Source organism: Dipodomys spectabilis, unplaced genomic scaffold (genome assembly GCF_019054845.1).
Source record: "Dipodomys spectabilis isolate Male_0828 unplaced genomic scaffold, ASM1905484v1 ptg000034l, whole genome shotgun sequence".
Lineage (NCBI taxonomy): Eukaryota > Metazoa > Chordata > Mammalia > Rodentia > Heteromyidae > Dipodomys > Dipodomys spectabilis.
The window spans coordinates 3,953,721-3,978,091 of record NW_024870711.1 but is presented as its reverse complement, the minus strand read 5'-3'; the positions used below and the strand labels follow the sequence as shown (position 1 = coordinate 3,978,091).

The 24,371-nt window shown below is 41.5% G+C and overlaps 3 protein-coding genes and 1 gene segment (V, D, J or C); 3 read left to right on the top strand and 1 right to left on the bottom strand.

Annotated features, from left to right (window-relative positions):
* The window catches only part of LOC122105767 (cationic trypsin-3), a 229,544-nt gene extending 229,511 nt beyond the window's left edge, over positions 1-33 (top strand). Inside the window, exon 6 of the mRNA XM_042677064.1 lies at positions 1-33. The gene's annotated coding sequence lies outside the window, so the exon portion shown is untranslated.
* A 3,920-nt stretch (positions 34-3,953) lies between these two features.
* LOC122105793 (probable inactive serine protease 58) lies at positions 3,954-8,579 on the top strand. The gene is made up of 5 exons (XM_042677083.1): positions 3,954-3,993; positions 5,014-5,167; positions 6,162-6,412; positions 7,813-7,958; positions 8,430-8,579. The coding sequence occupies exons 1-5, from the start codon at positions 3,954-3,956 to the stop codon at positions 8,577-8,579; spliced, it is 741 nt and encodes a 246-aa protein (XP_042533017.1).
* A 4,009-nt stretch (positions 8,580-12,588) lies between these two features.
* On the top strand, positions 12,589-17,412 carry Prss58 (serine protease 58). Its single transcript, XM_042677082.1, has 5 exons — positions 12,589-12,634; positions 13,194-13,332; positions 13,579-13,835; positions 17,038-17,177; positions 17,263-17,412. Exons 1-5 carry the CDS (start codon positions 12,589-12,591, stop codon positions 17,410-17,412), a joined length of 732 nt encoding a protein of 243 aa, XP_042533016.1.
* Positions 17,413-20,445: 3,033 nt separating this feature from the next.
* Positions 20,446-22,628, bottom strand: LOC122105790. The segment is given in 2 exon segments: positions 20,446-20,774; positions 22,541-22,628. Coding segments are annotated over 2 exon segments (417 nt in total).
* Between the last annotated feature and the right edge of the window lie 1,743 nt (positions 22,629-24,371).

The following is a 24,371-nucleotide window of genomic DNA, read 5'->3' as shown; positions in this document are numbered from 1 at the left end:
CTCCTGCAGTCAACCACACCTTCATTCTGCATCTCAATAAAAATACCAGTCTTTCATGAATTTGTCTAAGTTCATTCCTTGCTTGGTTTTGACCACGTCCCCATGCAAGCTTGCAGCTAAATTAGAGAGTTACCAGGCAGGCACCCTATTTTACAGAGACAATTGAAAAGCTGATGTCATCATTCACTCAACTTACCCAGTAAAGATTTGCTATCTACACTATGCTACCACCATCTCTATGAAATTTTTTTTAATGACCAAAAGGTGAATGAGATCACCACTTTTTGCTTCAATCCATTTTGGTCATGCTTTCTTTAGTATATCAGGAAGATACTTGTATTTTTTTTAATAGTCAAGGTGATGTACACAGTTACATTCATAAGGTAATAAGTACATTTCTTGTCAAACCTGTTACCCTTTCCCTCATTTTTCTCCCACTTCCTCTCCCTCCAACCGCCTCCCAAGTTGTATAGATTTCCAACTTGTCTTGTGAATATTGCTTTTGCACATTCTGTTGATGTTTATATTTATTACACAGTTTTTAACCTTTTATAATTAGGGTAGACATCTGAAGAGAAGCTTTGAGTCTCTAACACTGCTTTATCTTTATCCTTAGGATGAATCTAGAATTCTTTCACTTTCCATTCAAGGCCTGTAAGTGTCTGGTCCTACTTAAGGTTTTTCGATTTCATTCCTCAATTTTCCCTGCACTGTCCATTCATGGTGTGAACTACTTTCATATAGAAGATTTCTCTGTTTAAATAAGTACTTTCAGATCCCCATTATTTCAAGATTGTTCCCCGAAGCAAAGGATTTTCAGATTCCCCTGAAATAGTTTTTCTTCTTTCTCATCATTGCCTCCAATCCACACTTTTATTACTCCCTGAGGTAGAAGAAAAGTTCCTAAGCCTCATGAGAGAAATGAGTAGAAATCAGATGGGAAATTAGAACAGGTCTGAGAAATGATGAGAGGAAGGCAAATCATTTATTCTTGATCCCACCCAGTAGGCCCTTTTCCATATGTCTTGTTATTTCAATCTCTAATTTTCCTTAAAGACTATATTTTATAATGTGTAAATTTCTAATAGCAGGCAAATTCTTTATTCTCCCATTCATATATGTCAATGTATTTAAGCTGATACTTAGGGGGAGTAAGAGGGAGGGTGGAATCATTTTGAGATTGCTGAGGTCACAACTGAGTGACTTCACAGAAAGTTGACCTCAGTAGTCATGAGAGAGGAGTAGGGGTAATTCTGACTCCTTATCTCCTGCATAGATGAGCCCTCTCGATCCTCTACAAAGCAAATGATCATTCTCTAGTCTTACTATTATGGTGATTATTAGATTTTGGTAGAAAAGAAAAAGAGAAATTTAAAAAGACAGGTGTTGCCTTTCTGTTGTCATTGATAAGGTTTTATAGGGAAATGGTAAAAATGAGACCAGAGATTGATAGTATGGATTGGTTGATATAAAACAGAAACAAAAAAAATGTTCCCCTTTCCTCTGGTGGAATAACAGTGGAGAGGTTTTTTCTCTCTCTCTCTTGGGGCTTCTCAGGATCAGCAACAGTAGCTGGGAAAGACATGGGGAAAAATTCAGGATAAGTCCTAGCAATGTGTCAGGAATCAGAGTGTGCAAGGGGTTCACATCACTCAAAAGTAACCTTGGTGGTGGGAGGGGGGATACTTTTTATTTAGTCATGCAAAGGGGCTTTAATTCAACATATCAGTTCCTGAGTTCTTGATCAGAATTACTCTATGTTCTGTTTATGAAAGTTTTAGGGTATGAATCAGTTCCTCTTAAAATCTCCAAATCTTTATAGCCTAAAACCAGTTCTAGCATTGTTAGTAATTAATTGAGAAATGAGACAGCTGATATAATGTATCCTGACAAGAACAACAAATCCCAGTCTACTGGATAAAATCTTTTGGAAAAGGCAGAGATGTGTTATGAGTTCAACTGTATGCTTGGGAGATTTGTGTGTGTGTGCACATGTGCACCAATACTAGGACTTGAATTTATGACTAGGTACTGTTTCTAAGTTTTTGCTCAAGACTAGCAATATATCACTTGAGCCATAGTTCCACTTCTTTTTAGTGGTTAATTGAATGTAAGTCTTATGGACTTTCCTACATGAGCTGGCTTTGAACCATGAGCCTCAGATCTCAGCCTTCTGAGTAACTAGGATCATAACTATAAGCCACCAGCACCCATATAGGCCTATTACAAAGGACAAATTAGTTTGACATACAACACAAGGAAAAAATTACTAACTACTAGTTTAGAGCTTCGGATAAAGAGATGAATGAATATCTCTGAAGTTTGGAGCTCTTGACAACATCCAAACAGTAGGTTTCACATTAGTAAATTTCATCAGAACTAAGCTGGCTAAGGCACTGGTGACTTAGGTCTATAATCCAGGCTCTTCAGAAAGCTTAGATCTGAGACTTAAGTTTTGAAGCCAGCCTGGGCAGACAATTCTGAGCCTTATCTTCAATTAATCAACAAAAAATAGGAAGAAAGCAGGGGTGTGACTCCAGTGACAGAGAATTAGACTTGAGCAAAATAGTACCAAGTCCCTTGAGTTTAGTCCCAGTATTAGTACACTCAGATACACAAGTAATTTGTACAGCTAAAGTAATCTAACTTTTACAGTCCTTTATGACTCAACAGTGTGTGTTTGTGTGTTTGTATGTATTGCTGGGGATTGAATCCAGTAGGAAAAGGCAAAGTAATAAAGGTGATGAATATGACCAAAGCCCATTACATTTAAGTGTGAAAATAACACAAACATGTTAATTAATTTTAAAATACTTTTTTTTTTGCTGGTACTGGGGCATGAACTCAGGGCCTGGTACAGAGATTTTTTTCCTTGTTCTACACATTGTTTTTTTATATATGTATTTTATTGTAAAGATACTATACAGAGAGGTAACAGTTACATGAGTTTCCTATCAAGCATTGTTACCCCTCCTTTTTTTCCCCTACCTCCCCCAGAGATTTTTTTTATACAAAGCTGAATATCACTTGAACCATATTGCCAGTTCTAGATTTTTTTGTTTCATTGGAGATTATAGAGTCTCAAGGATTTGTCTGCCTAGGCTGACTCCAAACCAAGATTTTCAGATCTCAGTCTCCTAACTAGATTGCATTGTACTATACCTAGTACTTAACGTTTTGTTTTTTTTTTTAATTCACTTGTCACTGGTCCACAAGGGAGCAACATCTTACTAGAGTCATGAAAACGAGTGTCTGGCTTGTCTGAACAAATCAAGGGAAGAAGATTCTTTGTGGTAATTCATTTCCCAGAACACAAAGGATGGGGCCATTTCTTAGCCATCCCTGTTTTCTGGGAGCTCAGGGCTCAGGTAAAGCTCAAACTTGTCATAGAGAAGCTGAAGACTAAAAAAGAATCTGAAGACTTTGTTCAGAGTCCTGAGTGTGCTGCTAACTCCCATGAGAACCACAAACTCATCACCAAAATGACAGGGGAAGGCAAAGAGATGATTTCACTGCATGTATTTTGTACCTGAATGTTCTATGAGCTTCTGGAGATAGCACAGGAACACTGAAAAAGAGGGCATGGCCAGGGAAGACAGGGAGAAAGGGTTAAAGTGACAAAGGCTGAGGAGACAACAAAGAAAGCTTATGTCACAGACAGAGGAGGATAGTGGTCAGCAGATGCATGTAACATTCAGGGGGGTTTTGGCACCAAGAGAGGAAGCATCAGGGCCTTCCCTGGCCTGGTCTTTGGCACCCAGATCCAAATTGTTTCCTAGCAATGCCTTATACAACTCGCTCTCAATCAGGACTAGTTTGGAGATTTTTGTGAAATCTCAACCCAAAATAGAGCCCCTCCTCTCTGCCCCGGCCTCATAGGTACTCTTGTAGAGAATTTTGGACACCCACGCTGGAGCCATTTATCATCTGCTCTGACAAGATCCCAGTCTATTATGAAGAATTTCCTGGTCATCACCTTCTTGGGGGCTGTTGGTGAGTTTGGGGAATGGCTTCTGCCTAAGTTGAAAGCTAGGAAAATGTGTGATGGATTGGAAAGAGAAATAGCCAGCTACAATTCAGGGGATAGGAAGTGGCAACTTTAAAGAAACATTAACTGTTGTCAGGTAACAACGGCTCCTGCCTGTAATTCTACTCAGGAGGCTGAAATCTGAGGAACATGATGTAAAGCCAGCCTGGAAGGATGGTCCATGAGGCTCTTATCTTCAAGTGACTACCAGAAAAAAAGCTGGAAGTGGAACTGTGACTCAGTTGTACAGTGCTAGCCTTGAGCAAAAGAAGCTCAGGGACAGCACCCAGGCCCTGAGTTCAAGTCCCAAGACCAGCTGACACAAAAAATATACTAGCTGCTGAATGAAGCCCAAGAAGGCCTCTCGATGTGCAATTTATCCTGTCAGAGTTTGAGGTGTCCCCCTTCTGATGTCTGTGAGCCCGTGTGTTCATTGACATTACATCTACCTCCCCTGGAAAGCCACAGCAAGCTCTCAAGCATTTAAATTTCTCCTGCAAAACCACAGTATCCTTCCCCTAGCAAGAAGGCTAACAGAGGGCATGCGCTCTGGAAAGGGCTTGTGAGTGCATCAGGAGTCCTGGTGGATTCAGGATTTCACTGTTCCCTCATTATGAAATTCAGATAGCATTTACATTTTTTACTTTTAATTCTTGGGAGAAGTTATGTGCTTAACATGCTATCATAGTTCTTTCATTTTTGTAACATGTAACACTGGCAATTAGTTTCTGATCGACAGAAGAGGAACCTGAGTTAGTGTCACAAAATTTTAATGTAACTCTATCTCAAACCAAAGCATGTGTCAGTTACTTTGTATGTACAGCTTAAGTCGCATGCATTATTTCCTCTGATTTGTAAAAGTGTTAAAAGAAAGGTATTTCAGTGCTATCATCTTTGGGAAGTGTTAGTTAAAAACTCTCATGGTTTTAAGTCTTCTAACTTCTTTGGGTTTTCTTTCCACCTGTCACCTCCCTTCAATTACGTAGGAGTTGCTCTGGAACAAAATATTAATAAAACTCGGAAATTACCAAGTGACTTTAACATTCCTTACATGGTCTATCTTGAATCGACCCCAGAGCCCTGCGTGGGGTCTCTCATTCACTCCGAGTGGGTCCTGACCGCAGCTCACTGCCCCTTACCGTAAGTATCCATTTACAAAGACCACGTCATACAAACTCACCCTAAGTATCCATTACAAAGACCATTGTGAACAAAGAGAATACTGTGAGTGAACAGGGTGGAAGTAAGTTTTCCCTCGTGGAGCTAACATTCTGCTAGAGGGAGTAAGCTGCCCTTGCCTCCCCCACCAAAAACATAGCTGTAAATAAAACATAAAACAGAACTGTAAGGTGTAAAATAATCTGAAAATATATCAGGCCTCCCTGAAGATAAGAGATACTCAAATATTCAGATATTCCAGGCCCCACAATGCTTGCCTTCCACACTAAGAGGAATACATAGGACCTAAGGACAGTTTACATCTCCTGTAATTAGAGTTGAAAATCAGATATTATTGGTATCATCCATAGGATCATACTGAAGGGCTTTTAGTAGGAAGTAGCTCTTTGATATGTTGCAGGACAGAGTGGGTGATGGAGTTAGAGTCTAAATCTGCCTAGGAAATATAAGGGAAAATAGTGACTGGGATTCCAGACAAACACTCTTTTTTAAGATCATGAGGATATTATTATTATTGTTATTACTATTATTATAATTAAGTAGTTGTGCCAATAGGCTATATTATGGAATATAGCCAGGTTATAAGTACGATGCTTCTAAGTCTACTAGTCTCCAATCAGTGTAGGCCAGAGAGGACCACAGAAAAACCCAGAAATAACTAAAGATAATGGATCCTAGATGCACATGCCTGAGAGCTGCCTTATACCATATTTCTACTAACTGCGAGTTGACACAATCCAAATATGCATAAAAGATTCCACTGAATGTGTTGCTAGGGGTCTGATGCCACATTAGGTTTTACATATGTGTGTCTAGTGTAACAATTCTGTATACTATTCTAATTTCATAGACTGAGGGTAGATCAGGTTTCAGTTTTCAGGTTAAGAAATTAAGCAAGTAGAGAAAATTATTCCTAACATCCCACATCCCTACCTTTATTTATTTTTCCCCAAAGTTCCAAAATTCGACTGGGAGTATATCAACCCAACATCAAAAATACGAAAGAGCAGCTGCTGAATTACTCATTGATCGTACCCCACCCGAAATTTGATGCTCAATACCTGAAAAATAACCTCATGCTGATAAAACTCTCCAAGGCGGCTGTGGTAAACTCCTATGTGGGAACTATAGCCATAGCTCTGGAACCCATAGCACTTAATGACACCTGCTTTATACCAACCTGGACCTGGAATGAATATAAAAACTGTGAGTATTTGGCTTTGTGGTGGTTTATTCTTGATGGGAAGAGCTGCAGTGAGGTCTAAGACTTTACACCCTCAGGATTGGAGGTCCAAGATAAGACTCAAAGAGATGCACCCTGCCAGTGTCTCATACCAGTAATCCTAGCTACTCAGGAGGCTGAGATCTGAGGATTGCGGTTCAAAGCCAGCTTGGGCAGGAAAGTCCGTGAGAATCTTATCTTCAATTAACCACCAGAAAACCGGAAGTAGCACTGTGGCTCAGGTGGTAGAGTGCTTGCCTTGAGCTGAAGAGTTCAGGGACAGCACCTAGGCCCAGGGTTCAAGCCCCACAACCAACAAACAAAACAAACAAACAAAAAAGGGATGCAGGGCAGATAATCTGACATCAACAGAGAGGAGGCACAGAGAACCATCTGTGTCAAAGGAGCCATCTGCCCCATTACCAGAGCTGGTTCTCTGCTAACCATTCGGAGTTCCCCTTTTTAGGTGAGTCCAAGGGACCTTGATCATTAGGACATACTGTAGATGTTTCTCTGAACTGACATGTCTCACGGGAAAGATCGTCACTGCCCGTGGGGTAGGCACTTACTTCTCCCTTTTGTGACAAATGGGATGAGCTGAGAGATCTGATGTCTACAGGAGCCTGACTTCTCACAGGCACTTTGCAAAGGAAATAGGTTTTTTTTTTTTTTAATGATGCACTTGTTGGTCCCTATTGGCTGTTAGTTCGTATAGGCTCTTAATAATCAGCATGCGCTGTATGTATTGTTGAAACCTGCTTAAGCAGTTTTAAACCTTACAACTGGAGGCTACAGAATGCTTCCTGTGTTCTGTAGAAATGAGACAGGAGTGTTTAAAATCAGTACATTTTGTTAAAACAGAAATAGAAAATGAGAAATCTTGCAGCCTCAATACCTTGCAATTTTATATATCTCAATTAAAAAGCCAAGTATCTCGGAATCTACATAAGCGAAAATGTTTTCTAAACAAATTGCAACTCGTATAAGCTTTTGTTCTTGACTTTGTCTTTTTCCAACTAATTGCATCACACCTTACAAAAATACTTTATTACACGTTGTTTGAAAGCAAGATAAAGCTATGGAAAGGTGGTTATTACGTCAGCTCTACATGCCAGAAAAATAGTGACAGCTCACTGTAGGATCTCCAGTGCAAGATGAGGATGAACTTTTACTGTCTCTTTCTCCTTAAATCCACTTATTCTGTTCATGCAGTTATTTCAGTTTTATACCTGTTGCAAAGTATCAAGAGCCTAAGAAAGATGGAGTGTTCAGTCCTGCTCTGTGTTAAGTTCTCTCAGGGATGAACTTACTTACAAAACGTGGCTGATTGCACTAGCAGTTGAGATAAAGTGACTCTTGAGTTGATCTGTCTGCTCTTTTTCAGTCAGTGAACCTGATATCCTGACATGGACAAACCAATATTCTCTTCCACGTGAAGACTGTTGGAACATAGTCGAAGAAGAACAAGGACAAGCAGTGAATATCATGTGCACAGCAGGACAGCCTCTAAACATCATGTCTACAATTAAGGTACTTACCCCTCCTCCACAGCCAAAGACCTTCCACAAAGCAAGTGGCAGAGAAAGGGTCTTTCTCCCTTCCAACTTGGATCCAGGTGGTTTGTAATTCATTCCCCCTCCTCATTTTTATTTATTTATTTCTCTTTTTTTGTTGGTCGTGATACTTGAACTCAGGGCATTGTCTGAGCTTTTTTGCTCAAGACTAGTACTCTACAGCTCCATTTCCAGCCATTTTGGAGAGAGGTCTGGAGTGTACCATCTGTCCTTTATCCTACTTCTACTCAGGCTGCCTCAAGTTTGAGCAGAGAAGGCAGACTCCAAAATGAAGGGAAGGAGAGGGTTGCCAGCTTGCAAGCAAAACGAGTGTACATTCTTAGATAGTTTTCCTCCACTGTTGTACCACTTCATGGGATCTAGCCTTTCTCCATGAAATGCACATTGATTTCCTGTTCTCTCCCACGCCCCTCTCTCTCTCTGGCAGGAAGTCACAGCCGCCCCGGCCATCTGTTTGGGAAGATTGCATGGAATTTTGTCCTGGGCCAAACCTGGTGTCACTCTGGGAAATCGAGGATTCTTCACAGAAGTTCATCCTTATGCAAGATGGATCCTGAACATTATGGAAACATACTGAGGTGTCCCATGATTTCTACACTGGATCCAAAGCGTCCTCTTTCTTATTCTTGAACACAATAGAAAGAGAGAGTATCCAATTAAAAAGAGGACACCAGAAACTTGTGTTATGACTCTGGCTTTCTTTGTCCCATAATCTTGATGAATAATGAGAAATTTCATGAAGCCCTTATAATTGGTTCATTCAAACAAAAGTTCTTTGCACTTCTACTTAGTAAAGCAGTATGTTTTCCAGAGACACACTCAGGATTATGAAACAGTCTTTGCCTATCGGATAGACAATCATGATTCCTTGTGCAAATTACTATCATGGAGATAAGTGTTCTAGGTGGTGGAGGTAGGGAAGAATAACCAGACAGACAGATACATTAGGAGAGGTCAGTTGAAATAGTTGAAAAATAACTGATCAAAAGCCACAAAAGCATATAAAAGTATTGCATGTGTAGAAAAATACATAAAACAAAATGTAACACTTGACAGTAGAAAATATATTGTACGGGAGGAGCAAGAATGTGGTAAAAGATTCAGTGTCTTAAACCAGTACATGTTTACTATCTCAGAGTTTCAGTAGGTCTGGAGTCTAGTCACTAAGTAGTGTTGCCTTCTCCAAATCTAAAAACACTGAAGGGGAAGAATTTGGTCCTATGCTTAATCATGAAGAATTCATTTCTTCATGCTCATTGACACAGGTCCCCCCAGTTTTTGCTGACTGTCGGCTGAAAGCCACCTTTGGAGGAGTTGCTACAAACTGATTTTCCTCCACGTGGCTTCTTTGCCCCACTGAGCTGTTTCAACATAGTTTCTGCTTTACACCAGCAGGAAGCATTCATGCTTTCATTCTAGCTAGTCATATAAAGCAAATACTGTGTTTTACATATTAACAAAATCATGTGGTGACAGTCCCTCACTTCCGCCATGTTCTATTAGAAGCCAGGTTTCAGAGCAGAGAACTATGCAAGGTGTGCACAGCAGGGCTCAGGGTCCGTGCCTGACAATGTTCAATAGGGTTTTGGTCAAAGGATGCAATTCCTGGATCTTTATCTTCTCCATGATATTGTGCAAGTCTCCTACCACACATGCAAGGCTTATTTTTTTTTTAAGATAGCTTTCATTGTTCCATTCCTACTTATCTCTCTACCTTCCTTTCAATACACCTGATTGACTGTCACTCTACAAACACAGTGTTATTTTAAGTATGTCTATCTTCACTCAAGTTTTTCCTCTCCCTTCTTCTCCAACCTAAGGCCCATGTAAAATACAGTATTTGAATATTCTTTTCTCAACACAAGGTCAAGGTCAAAGGACCCTTGACCTCTAGTCACTAAAGGTACATGCCTCAAAAAGACTCTCCAACATTTTATTATGAAAAATGTCAAACAGCTGAAAGACATTTTTTTTTTAAATTGGAAGCACATGTTTGCTCAGCTGGCACTCTTACCATTTGAATCATGCCTCCACTCTGGCATTTTGCTGCTTATTTTGGAAATGGAGTCTCATGTACTTTTTCTGTGCTGATTGGCTTTGAACTATGATCTTCTTCCAGATCTCTGCCTCCTGGGTAGCTAGGGTTATAGATATGAGCCACGGCACCCAGCCAAAGAGCTGAATGACTTATACTAAATACTAGTACACCCATCATCAAGAGTCTACCAAAGTAATTATCTTTATTGACATTTTTATTGACTATTATTAACTAGAGCCCTTTGTTTATAACTCCCTATATTGGGCAGATCTATAGGTTTTGACAAGTGTATAGTAATAAGAAGAAATCACATAGTTTTCCAGGATCATATAGAAAAATCTCACTACTCTAAAACTCTCCCAGGTTTTATCTACTTCTTTTTCTCTCCCTGTCTTTTTCTCAGTCTCCTTCACTCAGTCTCTCTCCCTCAGTCTTTCTCTTCCCTTGGTATATTTCTCCCCCTCAATGTCTCTGTCTCTCTCCCTTCCTCAACCTCTCCCTCCGCCTCTCTCCCAGCTTCCCTGTATCTCCTCTCTTCTCTTTCTCTCTCTCCCTGTCTCTTTCTCTCTCCCTGTCTCTCTCTGTTTCTCTCATCTCTCATCTCTTTTCTCTTCTCTCTCCTCTACCGATCCCTGTAGTTTTGTCTTTTCCTAATGTTACCAGTTGTGTTAATATAGAATATACTCTTTTTTACTCATTGCAAACTGCACAGTTCACCAAACAATGCACATTTAAAGCCAGGCATGTAGGCATCTATAAGCCTACCTATTAAGGAGGCAAAGGTATGCAGAATATGAGTTTGATGCCGGCCCTGTCAAACCTAGTAAAGCTCTATCAAAACCAAAACTAAAAGGCCCAGAGCTACATTTCAAGTCTAGAGCACTTGTCTGGTCTGTGGAAGGCCCTGGATCCAATACTCACTACCATTTAAAAAAAAAATCAAATTTATCTCCACGTCTTTTCATGGCTCAGTTAGTGAAATGTCTGTTTAACATCTCGCTGTGTGGTTATACCACATTCATCCATCCATTCACCAGCTACACAACAGCTCGATTTCTTCCCAGGCTTGACCCCTCTGAATAAAGCATTCAGGCTTCCTTGTGGACCTCCTTTCTAACGCACTGGGGTTAACACCAAAGTGTATCCTTGATGGATCACGTGTCAGACTGCAGTTAGCTCTTAAAGAAACTGCAGAAGTGGCCGCACCGGTATCAGCCCCTGGTATCCCATATCTCTGCCAACACCTTTCATTTCTATCACAGCCAGGGGCCTGGGCATAGCCACTGAGATAACCCCCAGGGTAACACAAACAGGCTCAGCATCATAGAGACAGGAGGGGTCAGTACCCTGCATCCAGCTCACAGCGCTACTTGCCTGTCCAGACCAGAGGAGGTGGCTCTGGGGACATTGCGAACTTCTTCCTTGAAAGGGAAGGTAAAACGCTGGGTTCCAAAACCATCTCCAAATGTGTGAGACTAAGTCACTGACCACTAGATCTTTGTGAACAAACACCACCACCTACCCTGATGTCTGGAAACCTTTTCAGGAACTGAATCTTGCTACTAAAATAATTTAGATATCCTTTTTCATGGGGATCTCTTCTTGCTTTATCTTATTTAGTCCCCTTCTCTTCTCTCTTTGCTTGCTTTTCAGAGACCCTGAGCTAATCCTGGAAAGAGGCCTTCAGCATCATGAAGCTTATTATCTTCTGGGCTCTCTTAAACCTGCCTTGTGAGTATCTCTTTATGTTTATCTACACGTTTCTCTCTTTATATTTCAAGGGGATATCCTGGGGAAGCCACAGAAGCAGATCAAGGCAAAAGTCACTGGGGTTTGGAACTCAGGGTCTTGTGCTTGCTAAGCAAATACTCTATCACTGGAGCTATACCCTTAGCCCTTTGTGCCTTAGCTTATTTTCCAAATAGGGTCTTGTGCTTTCTGCCCAGAACTCCCCTTTGACCATGACACTACCAAGTATCTGGGATTGTAAATATGTACCATCAACCCTACCTGATTAAATACTGACTAAATAGTGCATGTGGACATAAATCCACGGACAACTGGTACTGCCCTTTCTTCTTCATTGAATTGTGAAAGCAGAAATGTCTAGGCAGCTTATCTTGTTCCTAAAATAGAACCTGGCACATGATTAGCTGCTCAATAATTTTTAAATGAATTAATTATTTCCTTTCCCTCCCTGGACTTTGTGAAAACTTGGCCAATTCTTACAAAGAAATGCATGACTGCTGGGAAAAGGGATGAGCCCTGTAAAACACTCTAATCTTGACCAAAGAAAAAGTTTTTAAATCAGCTAATTCAACAAAATTAGCTGAACAACACTGAAAAACAACCGAATTCAACATCCACTGAATTACAGGAAGTATTTCAGAATACTTACATTTCAGTTGATGACAACAGGGTAAACACCCTTTCTTTGTTTCTATCATTCACCAGTTTCTTCATTGTCTTAGAATAAAGTAAATCATTTGACTAGCTTAAAGATAAAGGGTGTAGAGAAAGGTGAAGGACATTTGAAGCCTCTTAAATGATGATGCAGTCTTTATATTCAATGTGCACTGTGAAAATGCAATCAGGTAAATTGAGGTGATGGGTGGGGTACAGAGACTTGGGGGAGCCAGAGAATGATGAAAAGGGACCCAATTGATTTGTACTCACAAACTGACATGTTGAATTGAAGCCCTTGGTGCAAGTACTTGGAGATTTTTTTAAATTTAATTAAATTAAAAAAATAAGAAGCCAGATGCCAGTGGCTCATGCTTATAATCCTAGCTACGCAGGAGGCTGAGATCTGAGGATCGTGATTGAGAGCCAGCTCCGGCAGGAAAGTCCATGAGACTCTTATCTCCAATTAATCACCAGAAAACTGGAAGTGGCACCGTGGCTCCAGTGGTAGAGCATGCCTTGAGCTCAGGGACAGAGCTCAGGCCCAGAGTTCAAGCCCCATGACTGATTAGATAGATAGATAGATAGATAGATAGATAGATAGATAGATACACAGACACACACACACACATATATATATATATATATATATATATGTACATATTTAAAAATATATTAAATGCTTGTCTTTTAGTTTCCCAATGATTCCCAGAAAATCCCACAATGTCTTGTCCCTGCCTCTCTTTTCAGGTGTGTTTGTTTATAATTCTGACCACATTGCTGGCCCTACTCCACCTTACTTGGTTTTCCTGAAATCTGATTACCTGCCCTGCACCGGAGTCTTGATTCACCCGCTATGGGTGATCACATCTGCACACTGCAATTTACCGTGAGTTACAAGTCCCTGCAATCATTCTACTCTTTTGGGTTCTCAAGTTGGATGGAGAACCTCAGTCCTTCGTAGGTCTGTCCTCCAATCAAATGAGATAAAGATGACCTTCAAGGGACAGTGGGTAGCAGGACCCCACAAAAGGAAGGGGGAATTTTTGGAAGAGCTATTTAAATAAAGCTCATAACGGCGGATGGGGAAGCCAGGTACGGTTACGTATTCTCATGAGCAGGAATTTTGTCTCAGGAAGCTCCGGGTAATATTGGGAGTGACAAATCCATCAGATCCCACCGAAGACCACGTGCAGGTGATTGGCTACGAGAAGATGATCCATCATCCACTCTTCTCAGTATCTTCTATTGAGTATGACCTCATGTTAATCAAGCTGAAAAGGAAAGTTGAACTCAATAACTATGTGAAACCACTCGATTTTCCCCAAGAAATGGTCTCCCAAGACACCACGTGCATAGTTTCTACCTGGGCTTACAACTTATGTGATGTCAGTAAGTTCAAAGTCTCCGTAAACTCTTGTTGGATTCGATGAAGTGCTTTCAGAGAGAGAGCTTTTTCTCTGAGCTGAAATTTCACCCTTTGAAGCTTTCTTTTGTTCCCCTTTGCAGGTCCTTTCCCTTTCCTCTACCTTACCCATGGTATCCTTCTGGCCTTTCCTCCACTTTATCTTTCTATCATTCCTTTCAAATCTGATGTAAGCAGTTTCAATCAGAAGACATTTATACATCTAGCTCCAATTGGCTGAGTGACCTTTTATTTGACCTTGGGGTTTCAATGTCTGTAACTCTAAAATGAAGGCCAATAATCAATCCAGTGTTTTACAACCATTTCAGGCAAGGAAGCTATTTAAAGTCTTGAGATGCCATGAAATAAATGTTTAATGTACACATATAAGATAAATACACATCTTGTGCTAAAGCAGATAGGACTTACTTATGCAACATTCTAAAAGACATAAAGCTTGAAGAAAATAAAATTCAGAATTTTTATTACCTTTTTGACTGATAGCATTCTAAACATGGCTCGTCTCTTCACAAAAGGCTTCCGTTCCTTTGCTCAATGGAAAGCTTCTATAGATCACTGGAAATTACTGAACTAAATATTTCACCTAAGCTACCTTCTATTTTTCATACTTCAGATTTTGTAAATGGACTATGAGCAAGTTAAAACTGTTTTCTGGCTTTCTTCCTGCTCTTTCTGCTGTCTTGACCTCAGAGTTTTATGCTAACAGAGTATCTGTAGTTATTAATTTGGATACCGGTGAGTCTTGAAGCAAAAGAGTTGATTATCTTTATTATAAGAAAAATAGAAACAAGAATATGGCTCTTTACTTGAGATGTTAGGGAGTAGTGCTAAGGGAAAAGAGGTAGGTGAATGAAGAGAGGAATAGGGAGGAGGCAGTCATAATATTCGATGCACCTGCCATGGACCTAGGGAAATTGATGGGAAGAATAGGGTTGGGAAGGATGGGGAGAATAACGAAAGGGATGATACTTACTCATAATGCATTGTACTTATAAACTTATATGTACTTATAAGCTGATATCCATTGTACTTATAAACTGATAGGGTAACCCTTTTGTACAACTACTTTAAAATAATAAAAATGTAATTAAAAAGAATATGGCTTCATAGGAAGAGCTATTAATGCAGCTTTACTTATGAGTAATTTTTATCTTAGTTTATTTAATACACATTATAGACACCATTCTATGAAAAGACAGATCTCTCAGATTACATTTATCTGTCTGATGCTACCTTTTTTCTTTATTTCTTTTGTGCTTGTACTAGGGTTTGAATTCAGAGCTTTTTGCTCTTTCTTGGCTGTTTTCCATTCAAGGTTGGCACTCTACCATTTGCGCTACACTTCCACTTCCAGCTTTTTCTGGTTAATTAGAGATGAGTCTCACAACTTAACTGAACAGGCAGGCTTTGAACCATGATCCTCTTAGCGCCTCTATGAGTAGCTAATATTATAGTTAGGAGCCACCAGCACCTGACTCCTTCTCTACTTTCTGATTGTAGAATTCAAGGCAGCTATACACACATAATATTGCCATTATTCAAAACTATTAAAAACTGTTTTTTAGTAAGGCCTTCATTTTCAAACCCTAGTATATATTTTCTTGAATATATCAAGGAGGGGGAGGAATGGCAAGTGGAAAATGGAAAGTTGTTCTATTGCACAGTAGGGTGGCTGTAGATAATATTATATTTCAAAATAGCTTGATTAGAAGATTTTGAATATTCTTTACACCAAAAAATTGTAAATGTTTAAGGTATTTGATGCGTTCATTATTACCTGAACCCCAATCATTACATAATAAATTCATAAGCCCAAGAATCATGTTGTGACACGTAAATACTAGTTACTATTATACATCAAATAAAATAAAATAAAACAGTAAAAAAGAAATAGATATTCTTTGCCTTTTTTGTTCGTTTTTGGTGCCATCCTGGGACATGAACTTAGGGCCTGAGCTCTGTCCCTGAGCATTTAATGCTCAAGGCTAGCACTCTACCACTTGAGCTACAGCTCCACTTCTGGCTTCTTTTTTGGTAGTTTATTGGAGTTCAGAATCTCTCAGACTTTCCTGCCTGGGCTGGCTTTGAGCCACAATCCTGCAATCTTAGCCTCCTGGTCAGCTAGGATTACAGGCATAAGCCACTGGCACCCAGCTAAATTCTTTGCATTTTGAGAGTCAATCTGATTTGAAGCAATAACTATCCACTCTGGTAAATAATATATCTGATACATCTGAATTCATCATCTGATTCTTTATGTCCAAACAATATATGACTGAAATAAAAAGGAGTCATTTATTTTGATCTGGCTTGTGAGGTTGGTAAGTAAACACTTCCTTAAGATGTGTTCCCAAAAGAAATATTGAGACAGATCAAAGCAAAGAATCAGTGGGAGGTTTATTTTTTTTCCGCAAGAATTAGTATATTATTTTCAAAGGAAGATATTGAAGTAAGGGAGATGAGAACACACACGTCATTAAGTAAAACAAAAATCTCAAAATACAGTATTTTCCACAAGAAAGAAGCCAGGTGGGAACACCCACCGCATATGTAGATATTGCTTTTTTTTTTCATTAGACTAGACCAACATTTTCTGGGTGTGTACAGTCGAGAGGCTTTCGGAATCATTGATGTAAAGGAGACAACTTGAATTACGAATCAGGACATAGGGTTTTGAATCCTTTAACTACTTACTCTTGTTTGGGTAATTCTACAGTAAAACAACACAAGCAAACAAGAATCTTTTCGAGCAGACTTTTGTTTGTTTTCATTTGGTATTTCACTTGACCAATGAGAAGCTAAGGCTAGATAACTCTAAATATTTTAAGCCCTAAAGCTTCTATAGTGAAAGACATTCCTTAAATCTCTAAAATTTTAAAGCACCCTGTTTCCTTTTATTACACAAACATCTCCTATTTCCATATACCTCCTACAAATTTAATCCCTTTCACAAAGAAACAGACAGCTGCATCATAAGAAATTATTTGTCTGATAATGTCCTGCATGCAGATGGTTCTAACCTGTGGGCTTCTGATGTCTCGGTGTTCAGTCTCCTTTATTTTCTAATGATAGAAGGGGAAACATTGAAATACAAAAGAAGGGAAGCAGGAAGGGAAGGCTCGCTGTTGTTGGGAATGGCTTAGGATGTACCATTTGTGTTCCCTGTAGCTAAGGACCCTGACTCGCTCCAAAATGTGAACATCTCTGTCATCTCTCAGGCTGAGTGCCACAATGCCTACAAAACCCAGGAGATTACAGACAAGATGATCTGCGTGGGCATTGTGCCAGGGAAGAGGCTGCCTTGCAAGGTAACATACTCTCCGTGGCTTTATCTTCTTCTTCCTTGCATCTTTTTTGCCAGAACGATAGCCTAGTTTTCTCTTTTCCTGGTAGGAAGTATCCTCTGCCCCAGCCGTCTGCAATGGGGTCCTTCATGGGATCCTAGCTTACACAGACGGATGCATCTTGAGAGCTGATGTCGGCATCTATACCAGCATCTTTCACTACATGTCCTGGATTGAAAGTACAATCCAAAACAACTGAGCTGCCACCGCAGGAATTCTGGGCCATGGAACAGCGCATGTCTCTACAGCTAACCTCAGCATTAAACTAAATGGGCTCCTTAGACTGTGCATGCCTAACTTACTTCTGAGCATCCTGTAACATCGAGATGACACAACCATCCATCCTCCCCCATAAGTAAAGATAGAAAGCACAGCAAACCATAGGCAGCTGGAGTCTACCTAGGGGGTCATTATGTAATTGAAACTGACAATTGGCTTATTGGAGAAAGGTCCACTCCATAACTGCTTGCTGAACCAGTCTCTCCCTTCTGCTTATACTGAATTCAACGATGTGTTGTTTGTCTTCCAGTGATTTAAATACATAACTTCCAAATAGGTCACCTGACAAGGAGTGATGAGTGAGTAGCAAAACTGGTGGAAAGAAGTATTTGGTTTTTTGTTGTTGTTGTTTTTTGATCCGGTCGTGGGGCCTGAACTCTGGGCCTGGGCGCTGTCCCTCAGCTCTTCAGCTCAAGGCTAGCGCTCTACCACTTGAGCCACAGCACCACTTCCGGCTTTTTTTTTTTTTTTTTGCTTATGTGGTGCTGAGGAATCGAACCCAGGGCCTCAGGCATGCAAGGCAAGCGCTCTACCACTGAGCCACCTTCCCAGCCCCAGTGGAAAGAAGTATTTAAGAATAAGGGCTGTAAGACACATTGCACTTAATTTCTCCTTGTCAACACAACTCATCATTGGGCCTAGATATGTTCTAGTCATTCATTTTGCAGGATTCTGGGCAGCTACTTGAAACCTGAGAGGTTAATGCAAAATTTAACTGGGTCTATGACATGATAGATACAGTCATTATGTATACATAATATCAGATTGTACATCTTACAATATACACACGTATATATGAAATAGCGATATCTGTATTTACATATATATGTGTGTATATATATCCAGTCTTCCACTTTCAATAACTACAAATGGAACTCTCTAGAACACTGTCTTTGTTTTTTTACTTTTCAGTCCTCAATCAAGTGCCCAGAGAAAATTGCCTATGAAAATCTCTCAGACCTCTACTGGTTGAGGGCTACAGAAGGAAGGCAAAAAGAGGGGAGCAAAAAGAAAAGAAAGAAAGAAAGAAGAAAGAAAGCAAGCAAAGAAAGAAAGAAAACAAAGAAAGAAAGAAAAAAAAAAAAGAAGAAGAAGAAAAGGAAGAAGGAGAAGAAGAAGAAGAAGAGAAGGAAGGAAGGAGAAAGAAGGAAAGAAAGGGAAAGAGGAAGGAAGGAAGGAACGAACGAAGAAAGAAAGAAAGAAAGGAAGGAAGGAAGAAAGAAAGGAAGGAAGGAAAGAAGAAAAGAAAGAAGAAAGAAAGGAAAGAAGGGGAAGGAAGGAAGGAAGGAAGGAAGGAAGGAAGGAAGGAAAGAAGGAAGGAAGGAAGGAAGGAAGGAAGGAAGGAAAAAGCTAGTTGGACAGCTGGCAAAATAAAATTGGCAAACATGTATCACAGAAACAAATGCTGGACAAAGTCAAACCCATATGCCCGAGACAGAGGGGCTTTCCTTGTCTTTCTTACTTTCCCAGAGATTAAGTGGTTGATGGAGACTCGCGGAGGATTGTCTCTCACTATAAAATATACACCCAATCCAGCTCTGGCCTGTCCAGTTTTCAGCTCCTGCAGTGTGTCAGTCCTGGAGAGTTGATTTACTCACGTTATTTGGCCTCTGGTTTTTCACTGATTTGTGTTTAGGTTCACAGCAGGCAGCCGCAAGGCTTGATTTCCAGACTCCGTATAAACAGGAAGACTTGGAAGAAGTCTGTGCAACATCTGCCATGACCTGGCCTGTCCCAGTGACGCCTCTCACCCCCCACCCCCACCCCCCGGCCTCTCACCTGGGTGGCAAGGTCTCTCAGCCCAGGCTCTGGTTGGAGCACACCCATTCCTCCTACCTGGAAAACTCATCTCCAGCCCCCAGCAGTTTCTGTCTGCCCTCAGTTTCCCTTTTGCTCTTGACACGAGAGCGTAGATCTGAAGCCACATGTGTACCCTGGAAGGACATTTTGTAGTCATTTTGGTTTGCCGCTGTGTGAGTGTGCTTGTGTGTGAGGGAAGCAAGGAGGGGAATGATTGATGCCAAGACCCAAGGAACAGGGAGGGAGGGAAAACGGAGCGACGTGAGGTCCGAGCAGCCACACCACGAGTCTCTGGTGACCCCATTCCGCTGTCAGAAAGTCAAGGAGGTCTTTGTGGAGACTTCTGCTCCCTCCGTGGCACAGATCAGCTCCGGGGCAGGAATCCCTGTTTCTAGACAGCAAAGAGAGAGAGAGAGAGACAGAGACAGAGAGACAGAGACAAGAGAGGAGAGGAGAGAGAGAGACAGGGAATTGGCCAGGTAGAAAGCTGTCTTTCTCATCCATACAGCATGTGAGGAAAATTGGAAACACAAGGCCACAAAAGTGTTGATGCCAACTTAGCCCCAGGCTGCCAGGCTGCCCCAAGTCAATGACACCCATATTTAGAGATCATTCTGTGCAAAAGAGAGTTGGGGTGACATATGGGTGGACCAGGGAAGGGAACAACAAGTCCTGAAGGCCAGGAGCCCTGCAGAAGTGCTAAGGGGAGCTCTCCCAAGGAACGCTTGGCTCTTCAAGGGGAATGTGGGTGAATGCTGCCCCCTGGTGGACAGACGCCACCCTCACCACAGGTGCTGAGAAATCTCCCCCGTGTTTTTTGCCCACAGCCCACATCCTCTTTGGCCAGTCTCCCAGCTGCATGCCAGCTGCGTGCCCACAACGGGTGTACACTGCTGATCTGTTACTGCTCAGTCCCTGTAGCATGTTGACCTTTTATAGGTTTGTGAGGATAACAGCCTTCCCCAAAGCTTCCAACTGGGAGAGCCAAAATCTGCATCCAGAAGCTGGGATTCAATTATTGTGCAGTTCAAGTAGAGAAAGGCATCCAGGAGACTCACATGTGGTTGGGGCAAGTAGGGGGTGGGGAAGAAGCAGGCTGGGGCGGGCTCTGGGCAGAGGAGGGCGGAGGGGTTGGGGGTCTGCTGTGTGGTTTTTATTCAAATGCTCCAGCAGGGCTTCTCACTGTGTCCTGGCTGCAGGTGCAGTACAGGCTTCTGTCCTGGGTCACATTAGCCACTTGCAATCTTAATTCCACGTCATTGACCCGTGTGGCCAGGTAGTCCGCTCCAGGGAGGGAGATGACCTCCTTCTCCCCAGGACTCCTTAACATAAACAAAAACTTCAGCTGCCGCTGGATATCTTGCTGGAACCAGCTCATCCAAGGGTACTGGGAATTCTTCAGGAGACAGCGCAGAGTCTTAGCCCCTCCACGTCGTACCACAGCCCACCGGGGCATTTGCTCCAGCAGGTGTGCGGTGGGATCTGAAATACAGGCAGGTGGAGATGAAGGCAGCTGGAGTTACCCGAGGAGTGCCTGACTGAGCTAAGACCTAAAGACAGAGACTCAGGAACCACGCTGGTAGGAGCCTGCTGGGAGCAGAAGAGACTGTGGACCAAGAAGAGTGGCTGCCCATGGAAGCAGGCTGGCAGGTTAGGGTTAGGAAGGCAATTCTCTGCCTATGGTTTTTCCCCCTCTCCACTCCCTGGCTGGCTGCTTCTGCTTGCCATCTGACCTGCACTCACGACAGCCACCAGCCCCCAGACACACAGCATGGAAAACGGCCCCATCCTCTGGCACCTCACACTCCTCCAGAGGGTGTGAGGCAGAGCCAGCCAGGAGAGAGAGAGCCGCAGCCCACCCTGGGTGAAGGCCATTGGTTGGCAAACTGGGTGTAGGCTTCAAGAGGGCTTGGCTTCATCCGGACAGCCAACATCTTGTTTAGTCTGAAGCACAAACCTCAAAGCAAAGGTTTTCAGGCTTCCTGGCTTAAAGAGCTCCACCGTGCTTGTGCATTCCCATTGACACCCCTGCAAGGGACTTAGTCCTGCACCCCCTGGATTGCAACCGACATGTCCCTGGAAGGAATTCCAATGTGGATCCTGGATTTTTTCAAGGGATCAACACATCTCAATGCCAGGAAACAATACCAAGAGAACTGAGCAGGCTTTTCTCACCCCCAAGGCCTCACCACATACAGAGGCTGTTGTAGGGCCACATCAGACAGTATGACAATGGACTTTCAACTCTGTGAGGACAAATGAAAACAAGAGGCCGCATCTCCCCTTTCATCTAGAATTAGCTCTGACTCCTTGAAGTGTGTGCAAATTTCTGAAAGGCCACATAAGTCCTTTGTTAGTTGTAAGACTCAGGGAGCATATTTTATTTTTCTCAAGGGATTGGGAATGATTCTGAAATGTCATCTTCAGGGAATGTACTCATCCTTCATTTTCAGATTCTGAAAGAGATGAAGCCCTCATTTAGGAGGTACCATAACTTAGGAAAGAGCACAGTGTAGAAGTTCAAGTTCAAGCTGACACCTGACACTGACGTGCAAATCCACCTTTCTATTCTGAAGGTATGTTTTACATTATGGCTATGGCAAACACTGGTGTCATCACAGTTGCCAGGGGTGAATCTAGCGTAAGGTGGTTGTGACAGATGGTGGCTGAGGACTCTTTATGGTTCACCTTGAAAATATATATATATATATGTATGTATGATGCATTGCATCTGCTAGGGCACAGCAGAGGGTGAGATTCCTGGCTTTATAGTCTCTCAGTGGGTCGAGACTGACTGGTATGTGTCACATTCCAATTTAATGCCTTTTCACTAATAAAACTGTTCTTTTCTTTTCCCCTTATGGAGATTTTTCTTCTCTTTTTGTTTAGTTTGAAAATATTTTAATGATTTAGTAATTCGTTTGCTATAAGTAATTTATTTTGAGTAAATAAATTATCTAGGTATAATTGCACAATAGTTAACAATACTTTCCCAATCACACATAGGAAGGTCACTCATATGTAGTACAGCTTTGGCCGCCAGTTCCCTCATCTGAAAATAGAAATCATACAGAGAACTCTTTCATAAGAATAAATTGATCCATACATGAGAATGGCTTAGAATAGGCATTGGAGAGTATTGCTTTTATTGTTGCAATGGAAAACTTTAATTTCAATTAAAATGTGATGGAATTAATAGTAGTAATTGTCTTCTATTACCCATTATGTAGGAACTAAGATTGCAATACCTAGTCCCAAAGACCTCTTTATTAGCAACCAATTTGGAAACCAATGTCTAGGAAATTCAGTTGAAAAGGTCCTGTTTAGTTTCAGCATGTCGATATTTGCTAGGAAATTGTCCATTTCTTCCAGATTCTTAAACTTATTATCATAAAAGTTTGAGAACTATTCCCTTATAATGTTCTGAATCTTGGTTGTTTCTATGGTGTTTCCATTCTCATCTCTGAGTTTGTTTATTTGGGTGTGTTCTCTTCTTTTTCTGATAAGATTTGCTAAGGGTCTGTCAATTTTGTTAATTTTTTCAAAGAACCAACTTTTCGTTTTGTTGATTCTTTCTATGTTTTTTTTGGATTCTAACTCATTCAATTCTGATTTAATTTTAATTATTTGTTTCCATCTACTGGATTGGGGTTTAGCTTGCTCTCTTTTTCAAGGAGCTTCAGATGTCTCATTAAATTGTTGGTTTCAGATCTCTCCAATTTGTTGATGTAGGAACTCAGAGCTATAAACTTGCCCCTGAGTACTGCCTTTGCTGTGTCCCAGAGGAGCTAGTCCTGTTTCTACCAGCTCTCCAAACTCAACATTTTATAGAAAACAGAGAGCGAGACCAATGTATCAACTCATCTTACTGTTTCAAGGCCTGGAATACAAGGTAGTTCTGCCCATCATAAACCCTGGATAGTTATGGACAAGACACCAGATTCATCTCCCTAAGGAGCTCCCATGTAGAGCTTAGAAAAGGCCTCATGTCTTGAGTGAGGAAGCTGGATGGGTCCAAGGGAACAAATGGCCTAGACATGAATAAATGGACTCTTCAGTTCTGTCCTGAGAACCCTGCTTCTTTCTTAAGGACGGTGATCTGGACAACTGAGCAGACTGCCAGATAAGGAATCTTAGGCTCTTCTCAATTTACAGAGCTGGCTGTCCTGTCTCCCTGCTGTGTCCCTACTCTCCTTTAGCCTAATCCTCAGATGAGATTGGGATCAGGGTGTATTAAATACTCCCGTTATCTCTCAAGGTCATTGTGTCCCTGGAAGTTCTGCCTTGTCCTCTCTTCTTGGCTGAGTCCTTATCTTGGGCCACAGTAAGCCTCTTGCTTCCAAGAGGCTTAGTTCGCTGCCTTCTCTTCCAGGCCCAGAGGTGGAGTTTGTGTCTGGTCCTTTGAGAAATTTGTTTATTCCCCTATTACATCCCCAATTACTACGCAAGTGCTCACAACAGCCTTACCAGCCTTTGAGCTCAGGAAATACTTCAGTGACTATGCCTGAACTGATTGCATGGACAGAACATCATAGCACCTTTTCACCCTTCCTTGAGTTGAACTCCCGTGTGGAGATACACAACTCACTGCATATTGCAGAGCTCTGCAGGGTGCATCTTCCAGTACCATGGAGATTGTGTGCACTCTGTATGTGCTCTGGGACCAGGGTCACACGAGGTGACTCACTACCCTGGATCAGTTGTCTGAGCCACCAGGAGAAAGTAAGTCTGCACCTAGAGCAAGATTAAGAAGCAGTCTGAATATGACACCAAGAGTTGGGGATTTACCTCTGTGGCAGAGCACTTGCCTGGCAAGTACAAGGCCCTGGGTTCAGTCCTCAGCTATGAAAAACTAAAGAAGAAGAAAGAAAAAAAATGATATCAGTTTTCTCCCAGTAAGAACACACTATGGTGGAAAAGCTTGAGCGAGTCTGCTGCCCTGTGGCTATCGGCAATGACAGTGCTCTGGGCTCTGGTATTAGTTCAGTCACTGGCAGCGGATGTATTACACACCATTCATGCTCCCAAGGTGTTACCAAAAAATTAGATTGCACTTGCGTGCAGTTGAGTGGGCTTCAA